Genomic DNA, 11640 nt, shown 5'->3' on the forward strand with positions numbered 1-11640 from the left:
CAGGAAGTTGTTGTTTGCTTATAACCTTTGAGTGTTGACTTAGTGTTCTCTGTCATTTTCTGGTAATTTTCAATGCATGTTTTGGGTACTGATTGTTTGCCTGCTCCACAGATTATCCAGATTTACATCTGCAGTTACACAGATCATACCATTGTGGGGTCCATTGACCAGTGTGTCTTGGATCCTTTGACCAGTGTGTCTTGGGTGCATAGGCTTCCTTCCATATTCTGTAAGTATTCAGCTTTTGGTAACCATATGAAACCAGGAATCCCAACAGGTAGGGTGGAAGGTATTTTGTATATTGCTGATGTCTGTTCACAATCTGAGGCATATGCTTACCAGTTTTTATTTCAGGTTCAGCAATATGCAGGCCATGTGGCATCTGCGCTATATTCCTCATTTGTTCAATCAGCTGTGAAGAGTCTGAGCTCCCTGCCAGCTGTCTCATATTCAACCACAGCAGACATAATTGAGCAGGAGCTCAAGTATGGTGCACATAACTACCACCCACTCCCTGTGGCTATTGAAAAGGCTAAAGGTTAGTAAACTCTCTTTTAATCGTATTTGAGATCTGCAAGTAAATTGGTCACTGAAAAGCACTTAAAAGGCAAATTAACTTGCATTCTATGATATGAAGTGTGGAGTATAGGATACCTATTGCTCAGGCTCTTATTTGGTTGAGGTACACAGCATGTCAATGCTCCATGAAGAAATGTCATGAAATTTAAGTTCTGTATTGTAAAATAGCTGTATGATTTCCAAAATCATCATAACATTTATCTGTGCCTTCCCTGGAGTTTGGTGTTATTCTGCATAGCTGCACACATGCTGCTCACAATCATATTACCTGCTGCAGTATATGTGACACCAAATCTTCTGGCATTGCTGTTCATCATGTCCAGTTCAACCATGTGCTACCCTGTTTTTTGTGGGGAGGGGGCAGCAGTGTGTGAAGCAGCCTTCAATGTTGGCAGGTGTGTTCATGTGGGACGTCGAGGGCCGTCGCTACTACGATTTCCTGTCGGCGTACTCGGCGGTGAACCAGGGCCACTGTCACCCACGGATCGTGGCGGCGCTGAGCGAGCAGGCCTCGCAGCTCACCCTCACCTCACGCGCCTTCCATAACAACGTACTGGGCCAGTACGAGCAGTACGCCACCGAACTCTTTGGCTACGACAAGCTGCTGCCCATGAACACTGGTGAGTGGCGGTCGGCCAAGCAGGGGCCTGTGATGCCTGCAGGGGCTGTACTGTCCATGTCCCTGTCTGTGTGCCTGCTAGCTGTCAAGAATGTGTTCAGTTCTGTGTTGGGTAATGCTGCATGTCATTGGAGTTATAGCTGGGTTGAGCTGTTCGCAACTTGATGTCCACTTGTCCGGGCTGGGCCTTTTTGGCTAGGTATTGTGCTGCTCTGATGTCTGCTTTTCCCAGGCCAGGCGTCTTGGCTAGATATTGTGCTGTTTGAATGACTCAAAACAGCTCTCAGCTTAATTTGTCATAGAAATTACGGCTTGCACGCAACACCAATTAGTGATTTGGATGCAAATGACCAAGTCCACAACACACCGATTCATCAGATGGCCTTGCATCGACAGTCAGCTGACCACAGAGCTGCTTTGTGGTGAGCAATCCACGCGTCTCTGTACGTCCAGCGGAAATAAGAATATGATGGCATGTCTTCCTAATGGAACGCCGTCGGCCTTGTCGCCATACAGGCGTCGAAGGCGGCGAAACGGCCAACAAGCTGGCGCGGAAGTGGGGCTACCTTCGGAAGAAGATTCCGAAAAACAAGGCCAAAATTGTCTTCTGCGAGAACAATTTCTGGGGGCGGACCCTGAGCGCCGTGTCCTCATCGACGGACCCGTCCGCTTACGAACATTTCGGTCCGTTCATGCCGGGCTACGAGATCATACCCTATAACGACTTAGAGGCCTTGGAGGTGCGTACTGACTAATTTTGGAAGCACAGCGGGGTAACCGACGTGACCATGTTTCTAGAATCAAGGCTTTGCGGGGCCATTTCGTAGCTGGGTGTTCGCGGACGTTACCTCTCGCAGTGGCATGATGCTTGGCCGGCTCGTTGTATGGATACCCGACCAGCACCCATTCTCGTAGTCAGAGGGTCAAGCGGCCCTCGCTGCATCACTGCACTCTTGGAGCAGTCTGGATGTGTCAAACACTGGGTTGCAAACTGCAGAGCAACCTGTGATCTGATGTGATGGTAACCAGATATGATGTGATAAGTGATGGTACCTGGACCAGTGTCTGTCTGGGTTACCATCACTGACCTGCCACAGGCACCCACCAGCTCCCTCGGCAAGCCTGCAGATGGTGTTCACGAGGGGCACTGACCCCAAGCCGACCCGTCTAACCGAGTGTGACCTCGCTCTGACCGGACCCGACCTGGCCTGATCGGCTCGCCGCAGGAGCTGTGTCGCGATCCGCACGTGGCCGCCTTCATGGTGGAGCCGATCCAGGGAGAGGCGGGCGTCATGGTGCCGGACGAGGGCTACCTGCGCGGCGTGCGGGACATCTGCACGCGCCACAACGTGCTCTTCATAGCCGACGAGGTGCAGACGGGCCTGGCGCGCACCGGGCGTCGGCTGGCCTGTGACCACGAGGACGTGCGGCCCGACATCCTGATCCTCGGCAAAGCGCTGTCTGGCGGCGTCCTCCCGGTACGGACCAGGAGCGATAGGGTGACATCCGGAGGGGTGTCAAGGAGCGGGTGGACTCGAAAATGGGACAGCAGGACCCGATGTTTGGGAGAGGGGCTTACGGGGCGGGAGGATGCGGGAGGACTCAGGGGTAAGAGCACTCGAGGATAGTACGGAAGAACTCGTCCTGGTACCACATCAGATCGCTACATCGGACACCACATCGCCCTGTATGTCAGTTGGTGGTGTGTTTGATGGCAGCGACTGGTACATTCCCGTTTGGTGGACCCGTCTGTCGACTGGCACACGGTGACGTCATGTGTCGCCGCTCCTTATATGTTGGTGTGTGTGGCGGGTTGTGGCGTAGCACGCCGTCCGCCTGCCTTGCGGACCACGGCGTCACACGTCGTCGAACGTGTCTGTCTGTCGGGCCATGGCGTGATGTCTCGGTGTCGGCCTGTCTGTCGGGCCATGGCGTGATGTTTCGGTGTCCGCCAGGTGTCGGCCTGTCTGGCGGACGATGACGTCATGCTGTGTCTGAAGCCGGGCGAGCACGGCTCGACGTTTGGCGGTAACCCGCTGGCGTGCCGGGTGGCGCTGGCGGCGCTCCGGGTCATGGAGGAGGAGCGGCTGGCCGAGCGGGCCGAGCGGCTCGGCCAGCTGCTGCGCGAGCAGCTGCGCCAGCTGCCCGAGCACCTGGTGCCCGTGGTGCGCGGCAAGGGTCTTCTCAACGCCATCGTCATCAATGACAGTGAGTGTGGCGGTCGGGGCGCCACGCAGCTGGGAGCTTGGGAAGAAGGGTATCCGCTCACTGCTTGTGATGCGTTAGTGGGTGGGTGTTTCTTCCGTTCAATGTTGAGCCGCATGTATGCACAGTACGCTTCGTCATAGAGAATGGGAAGGAAAGATTTCGCCGTCATTTTCAAAGCCCCTAGAAGTTGCCATATCGCTCACACGGACAGTGTGCGTCGCTGCACAACAACTTGGATGTGTATGGGAGTCTGCCGGTAAAAAGACGTTTTCAGTTTCATTTGGTTTGTTAGTGTTGCGGGATGAGACCGACCTATTCCTGCTGTCCTCCGGCATGCCGCTGTTTGTCTCCTGCTCGCCCTGCGTAACCATCCACGTGGCTTCGGCGTGTGCGTGGCGTTGGCGTCGGTCTGTGGAGCCGGCGGCAGGTGACCTTGACTGGTCGGTCTGTGGAGCCGGCGGCAGGTGACCTTGACTGGTCGGTCTGTGGAGCCGGCGGCAGGTGACCTTGACTGGTCGGTCTGTGGAGCCGGCGGCAGGTGACCTTGACTGGTCGGTCTGTGGAGCTGGCGGCAGGTGACCTTGACTGGTCGGTCTGTGGAGCCGGCGGCAGGTGACCTTGACTGGTCAGTCTGTGGAGCCGGCGGCAGGTGACCTTGACTGGTCAGTCTGTGGAGCCGGCGGCAGGTAACCTTGACTGGTCGGTCTGTGGAGCCGGCGGCAGGTGACCTTGACTGGTCGGTCTGTGGAGCCGGCGGCAGGTGATCTTGACCGATGTTCGCTTCAGAGCTGGACGCCTGGGACGTATGCGTGCAGCTGGCCCAGAACGGCCTGCTGGCCAAGCCCACCCACGGCGACATCGTGCGCTTCGCCCCTCCTCTCGTCATCACCGACGACCAGATCCTCGAGTGCGCCGACATCATCCGCAAGACCATCACCTCGATGTGAGCGGCGCGGCGGCGCCCGAGGCACGCGCGGAGGCACGCAGAGATGCTGGCGTCACCGCAGCGTCCGGTCTCACGGGCGCCGTGACGCCGTCGAAGCTGAAACTGGCACGTGGAGGTCAGGTGGCATCTGATGTCTCTTTTGGGATCATGTACGGTCACATAATTACGCACAGTTCAGTCATCACCATGGGAACATCGGGTGCGGCCTGTTGCTCCGACAGCGCTTGGCGGCACTGATCTGAGTGCTGGTCTGGAGGATGGGGTTACCAGTGTAACGATGGTCCATATACAGACTGCTGGAATGTCAGGCTGGTGTCAGGCTTAGGCTGTCGTCCGTTGTGACAACATTTGTACGGCCGGGCTACCACCTCGGGCGTGTGCTGGCACGGTGCGGAGTGTCACTTTGTGCAGACTGCCTTTTCGCACCCCTGAGACACATGTAATCGTCGCTATCTAACGGAACGTTACACCAATGGTGCCTTCAGCGTCATCCAGACGAGAATAGTCTCGGGAAGTTGTGCTCCTGACTCCTCCACTCCATCCAAAAATTATTCATGGTTCTAGGCGCAGGCTCGGAAATTGTCAGCCACCATCGCTCAGTTTGCCGCAACCGACTCCTTGCTTCACGTTTCTCTCAGGCATATTGCAGGAGAAATAACAGCTGACATTCTCACTACAACGCATTGGTTGTGCTAGTTCGTGAGGACTTCCGCCTTGAGGGGCGGGCGTCACTGTTGTTCCGATACCCACTGCCCTACTGAAGCATTTGTCTGCCTTCGCACATTATCCGCTACGTCTACGATTTTAATGGATTTCAAGATTTTTGCTCATCATACAGGGTGGTCCATGACAACTTGTTTCTGGGGCAATACCTATTATGGGTGCATTTCAGCGTGGTGGATAGTTATCCCAGATTATATCTCGCCTGGACGGGCCCTTTGTGTGGCGGGGCGCCATGATATGACACTTGCTGTTAAGTCAGGACATTATTTTGCTGGGATGATGGCCGTAGTGTGCGTCTGAGCTGGTGCCCGCACGGGCTTGGTTGGTTCCAGCGATTTTTACGGTCTTCATGAAGTAATGGTGCAATATAACTGACCACCATGACCTTTTATGAAGGTCACAATGCGACCTGGCCGGTCTGCATCACCTCGACAGGGGCGCGATTTGATCCGGCCAATGGTATCACCTTGTGGAGGTCATCGTGTGATACAGTCGCTCGCCATGACCTTGGTAAGGTCAGGGTGTGATCCGGCTGAGCACCTTGACTTCGTAAGGCTCAATATCACTGCCGGTGGGGGATGGTGTGCAGAGTATAACAGTCTGCTACTGACATGTTGATGGAAGGACGTGAGGGCTTATGGGATGTTTTTACTTTTGTATGTAATGCATCTATGACTGTACATTATCAAAACACGAAATGCCGTGGCGATTTTGCACTGTGTGTGCCGTGTTTTTTTGTGTGAACTGAGCGACTATTTTCACGATGTCTGGTTACACATTCAGTGTTGTCATAACTTTGGAGTATTTGGATCATCAAGCCGGGAACACTGTCAGCTTTTAACTTTTCTACTGTCTGATCTTCCGGGGACGTTTTTTTCATCCGTACCTTAAAACGAGTGCAGGGTTTGTACCAACTGCGTGCTGTTTTGTGTCTAGTTGAAATGCAAAATGTTTGACATATTGTTAGCAGCGAAATACAGTATACTGCCCGTTTGCAGACCACCAGTGGAATGCTGAACATGCATCGTAGCTGGTTGCATATCTGTTCAGTATATTTGATTGTTGGGAGCGAGCCATGTTAGCACGGACACTTACGGGGCACAGGTGTGCGATGGTGTGACTGCACAATCATAGATGGCCCCTCTGTCAACGTCGCCGCCATGCTCAGAGGCGTGCATTCGAGATGAAAAGTTCTTGGAATATCTTCACGGTCTATGACCGGTGTTCTGATGGAGGGGGCAGCAGCAAACGTGTCAGATGATCGATAGCCAATTCAGGCTCCTTTCGCAGACAGTTGATTTCAGTAGCGATCTGATGTGTACCGAGATTCGACACGAATCACTCGCGCGGCACAAAGGTAGAAAATCGATGGCTCCGCAACTGTGCTCTAGCGCACTACGCACAAACAGGGACACCTACACGCATTCACATGTGGTCAGCCTAGCGGTCGGTCACGTACGGTCGGTCATTCACCAGCTTGGCGGTCTGTCTTCAATAAAACTGTTGTTTTGGTGCAGTTGTCACCCAGAGTTTCTTAGGCCTTGGTTCCTTAGACCGGTTTCGAGACGTTTTCATCTGGTTTTGGAAACGTTGGAAAAGCATGCTATCGTCATATCAAATAATTGAAGCACGTGGCATGCTTCGCGTTACGGGCCGGCGGGCTGTCTTGAACGCCACATGCTACGCCACGCTACGACATCAAACGCGGGCACCTCACTAGGTTACATCATGACCCTATTTCAAGTGGGAAGACGTGCAAAGCAAGGGCTCAAATAATGATGCACAAAACACAGTCTACATAGAAACGCTGAGATAAGGGTTTTAAGTTGAGAAAATAACTAATTAAATGTAAATCGCACGTATTTTTCAATGCATCTTATGCAGCCTTGTGCAAGCGCCATAAATGGCGCCTAAGTTCAGCAAAGCCATGACCAAAACATCCTTACACTACTGGAGTAGAGTACCCTATAACTTCCCTAACGCATGACACATGGCCAGAACTACCCTGTTCGCCGACTTCTTGTGAGAGCCAGACATAAACGCACATGGCTAATCATGAGCGGTTATGCGAGCGTAATTATTAGTGCCTTGGCGCATGAAAATATGTTAACTTGAACTTGTGTTTGCATGCACGTGTATTTTTCGTATTTTCTTATTAGCCAGATGCACTGAATTGTGGAGCCATCATGTGTCATGATGACTGGCAATTACTGCCGGTACAATTTTCGTAGCGCTAGAGGCCTGCTGAAATTGTGTTTCGCTGTGTCCAACAGAGTTAAAGTCCAGTAGAAACCGCAGTTAGCTTGTAATTTACTGCTCACCCAGCTATTGGGCTGTTTCAGCAATGGTTTGTAGCCGAAATATCAATATGTCACAGCTTTTTTACCTCTAGCTAATTTATCTGTGTAATTGATTTTAGCTGGCTTATGTTGGCTATTTGGCAGCTGGCTATTGGAGCTGGGCCAATGGAAGTAGTAATGCATTATTCATAAAACTATTGTCAGACTCTTTCCTCGCCTGAGACATGAAAATTTGAATGCAATTTTTGATGTCATCTACTCACACCAAATTGGTTGGGCTTTAAATGGGAAATGGCCGGAGACAACATGTTGGTAGTAGTGAGCATGTCTCCGTGACAACACCCGTCGCTCGAGCGCTGTTGTGCTACGTTCGACCGGGGCCCGCTGAAATTTCTCATTTTCGCTCAATTCAAAATACAAGTTTCTCCTCTCCACTGTTGGTAGCCTTGGCCGACATAATGCATTTTCAAAAACCCCGTCAGACCCAGATACAACACATCTGAAGCATCGATTCTTCCCTCATTTAAATCACTTGCGGGACGGGTTGCAACATTTCCCTGGCAGAATACTTCTGGGATGACTCACTCCCGTCGCGTGCGCACCTCGCACGTCAGCATTCGCTGACGGACGAACCGGTCCCGGGGGCGTCCTCGGCAGCGCACGCCGCACTCCGCGGTGCTGCCCCCTGCTAGCCGTCGCAGTCTCCGGTGCTAGCGCCGCACCAGCGTCGCCGTCTCCGGCTGTCCGACCAGTCGCGGCGCGAGCGTCGAGCGAGTCGGACCTGGGCGTCGGCGGGCGGAGCATGCGGCCTCGGCTGGCGTGAGCGGTGGGGCCATGCAGGACCGCCGGGCGAGCGGCGAGCGCCGCTCCAGCGGTATATTCCGCGTGCAAGAGACGCTGGTGATCGCCGTGGGGCCGACCCCCGACCTACAGTGCTGGGACGAGACGGGACACTGCCGCCACGACGGCGAGGTGACGAACACCGGGGAGGGCGCGAAGGACCCATGGGCGAGTGACGCGGCGCAGCCGGACGGGGGTTCTCTAGTCAGCGCCGTCTCGGCCGGCGGCGACGGTATTCAAATAATCTGCCGGTACGACACGGCGTGTGAAATCGCGGACGAGGTGCTTGCGGAGGACGCTTCGCCGCCGGTGCATGCGCCACCTGAGCCTCCTGTGTCGCCTGACGCTGTCGGAGAGTTCAGCAGCATCGTCGAGATCGATGGCGACAGCTTCTTTATTCACTCTCGTCTAGTCGGCCGGGAGGAGGACACCGAAGCGAACAGCGGAAGGGAAGATCACCACGACCAGGACACCGACGACGACGAGGAGGAAGCGGATAACTCCGAGGACGACGAGAGGGGGCGTCAGTCGATCGTCAAGCAGTGCCGCCAATTCTATGAGTCGCGGCTGGTGGCTCACTGGCCGGCGCCGGAGGCCACGGACACGACCGTCGACGCCGACGAGCGCGAGGAGCGACCGACGAGCGTCGACAGCGGGCGGGAGAGCGGCACAGACAGCCAGACGGCCGAGCTGGGCGACGTCCTGATGAAGCCGGCCCGCTCGCCCAGCCCGCTGGAGCTCAAGATGGCCTTGCTCCGGCGCGAGGTGGTGAGTATGGCGGTCCTGTATGACTGGCACGGAGGGGAGACGGGGAAGGTGAGGGGTGGAGAGGGAGATGGCGAGGGATTCGTGTGGCGGATAAACAAGTCGTCACTGTGTGAAATAATATAAATTAGGAGTAGTCAGATTGGGAGAGAGAAGCAAGGAAGCCAGAACAAAAGTATGTTGTCCTCTTTCCTTGGTTTCACGGTCAAAACGCCGTCAGTTTGGTTCCCACTGCCCGCGTCTGACTCACGTTGATAACGAGTTGGCTGCGTGGTAGAGACCGCCCTTCAGAATTTGTCAGCATGGCGATTTATAGCAGGCACCAGTAAAAACAAAAATGACCTGGCACGAAGCCGGCAGCGGAATAGAAATTCAGGAGCTTATCGAGAGCGAGCCGGCACGTCTTTCGTCACTAAGACATTGTTGGAGGGCGTCTCTCGACTCAGAAGCTGCTATCCTGTTGCCCGGGAGTTTTCGAGCCGCAGGATGATACGCGTAGCACACACGGCCTTACCTTGCTCCCATTTGATGTCAAATACTTTATTGACTGTCGGTCACAGGTGGCTAGCGATAGGTGTTTCTGAAATATCAACGCATAACGTCGTTCTGTTCCGTTGGGCATGTAAGTGAGCGCATTACCAAGCAGGAGAACAAAAGCATGCGCAAATGCGAGAAGGATACCGATAGTGAAGTGGTTAAGCTACGCGTCTTGAGAGCTAGGTGCATGGAGTTGGATTCCCAGTGGTGCCTCTCTTCCTGCCACGGCGGCAGGCGCCATGTACAGGCATGCAACGCCATGTAGCCTCAGCAGCGGAGTGCGTCGTGAAGCTCAGATCACACACGAACGAGAGCGGAACCGTTGAAAGATACGTCGCTAATTTCGTTTTCTTTTGAATGATGCCGTCGATTGCACACCTCAACTAATACTTCCTATGAAGTAAACCTTTGTTCATAACACGAAACCAGACGGCAACAACTTGCAAAAAGCTGTGGTGGTGGCAGACATGTGCAGAGGTCGAGTTAGTGGCTGTGGCGCTAGCTGGCGTCAGAGGATTCCCCTGCAGCGGAGGCGCCAGTGAGTCAGCGTGCGTCTCGGACGCCCCAGTCCCGTCCCTCCTCGGCCGGCTAGTCTGCGGTCGTTCGGCGGTTCTGCGGTGGCCGCGCCGCCCCAGCCGTCGACGTGACGCACCTGTCGGGCCGTGGACGGCGCCGGGTGCCCCCCCCCCCCCCCCCCCCCCCCGCCGCCGCCCACGGTCGGCTCCGGCCGGCCTGGCGGCCCGGTTCTGGTCCGTTGCCGACCCCGCCCGTGCCGGTCCTGAGACGCGCGCGGTGATACGCTCGCCGGGTGGGCAGAGTCCTTGTACATGCCAGTCGTGTCCGGTTTTTTGGTGAGGGTGTGGCTGTCATACGCCACCCAGGATTAGGATCTCTGGTACAGACTGGAGGTTAGAACCTCTGGCACAGACTGGAGGCTAGAATCACTGGTGCAGACTGGAGGTGTGGCTGTCATACTCCGCCCAGGGCTAGGATCACTGGTGCAGACTGCAGGTTAGGATCTCTGGTACAGACTGCGGGTTAGGATCTCTGGTACAGACTGGAAGTGTGGCTGTCATACTCCGCCCAGGGCTAGGATCTCTGGCACATACTGCAGGTTAGGATCTCTGGCACAGACTGGAAGTGTGGCTGTCATATTCCGCCCAGGGCTAGGATCTCTGGTACAGACTGCAGGTTAGGATCTCTGGTACAGACTGGAGGTGTGGCTGTTATGCTCCGCCCAGGGTTAGGACCACTGGTGCAGACTGCCGGTTAGGGTCTCTGGTGCAGACTGGAGCGCTGGTTCACCGCTCTCATTAGGTACGGAAAAACATGAAAAGTATGCATATTGTCGATGCATGTTTCATTATTCCCAAGAATTTCGTTGACACAGGACTCGACAATTGTCCGATTGAGATCCCGCTGACCCTCAGAGGGAGGAGAAATCATTAATTGTCTCCCCGCTGCAAATACCACTGATTCCTAAATTCGGATGTAAGTGGAGATGTGAGCTCCTGCGGTGACTGCCTGAAAATTAATTGATGTGTTTTTATAAGTGCTTATCACCATGTTGGCACAAAACTATCTGTCCTCTACGCGCGTCTGTCATGCTCACAAGGCGTCCGAAGGCTAACCGGAGTTCCCTGAGAGCAAACTACCGCATATGTTCGCTTTCGCTCTTTGTTAGGTAAACAGTGGGTAATGAGATAATGCAATTTTAAGGCCCACAACTCCAAGATGATTTTTGATGCCCAGCAATTATTTCTGAGAAGGACGGCCGTTTCACAGCCCTAGATATGTAATAAAAAAACAGCAGGCTGCTCACATCAGACCTGTGCCGGTGTTGCTGGGCACGTGTATTACAGCTGGAACTGTCGTATCATGGTGTTGGTGGGGACATGCATTTCAGTTCGGGCCGTTATCCCGCAGGGCTACGGCGCATCTAGCCCTGTACGCGTCTGCCGCCGGCGCCGAGCGGTGCGCAGTGCTAAAACACGGCCACTCCTGTGTCTCCTCGCAGTGTGGCGTGTGGCAGCTGCGTAACAGAGGCGTGCTGTGTCTCCTCGCAGTGTGGCGTGTGGCAGCTGCGTAACGGAGGCGTGCTGTGTCTCCTCGCAGTGTGGCGT

At 54.5% G+C, this 11640-nt stretch overlaps 2 protein-coding genes across 2 annotated transcripts; both read left to right on the forward strand.

Annotated features, from left to right (window-relative positions):
* Positions 1-410: 410 nt before the first annotated feature.
* Positions 411-5658, forward strand: LOC119099119 (Ornithine aminotransferase precursor; the record flags this gene model as incomplete). The annotated part of the gene is given in 6 exon segments (XM_037222201.1): positions 411-538; positions 975-1199; positions 1715-1938; positions 2425-2676; positions 3154-3406; positions 4193-5658. Coding segments are annotated over 5 exon segments (1107 nt in total). The 5' UTR covers positions 411-538; positions 975-982.
* A 2506-nt stretch (positions 5659-8164) lies between these two features.
* On the forward strand, positions 8165-8983 carry LOC119099396 (uncharacterized; the record flags this gene model as incomplete). The annotated part of the gene is given in 1 exon segment (XM_037222535.1): positions 8165-8983. A coding segment is annotated over 1 exon segment (774 nt), but the record flags the coding sequence as incomplete, so codon positions are not given.
* Between the last annotated feature and the right edge of the window lie 2657 nt (positions 8984-11640).

The sequence above is a fragment of the Pollicipes pollicipes genome, unplaced genomic scaffold (genome assembly GCF_011947565.3).
Source record: "Pollicipes pollicipes isolate AB1234 unplaced genomic scaffold, Ppol_2.1 Scaffold_4740;HRSCAF=5597_pilon_pilon_pilon, whole genome shotgun sequence".
Classification (NCBI taxonomy): Eukaryota; Metazoa; Arthropoda; class Thecostraca; order Pollicipedomorpha; family Pollicipedidae; genus Pollicipes; species Pollicipes pollicipes.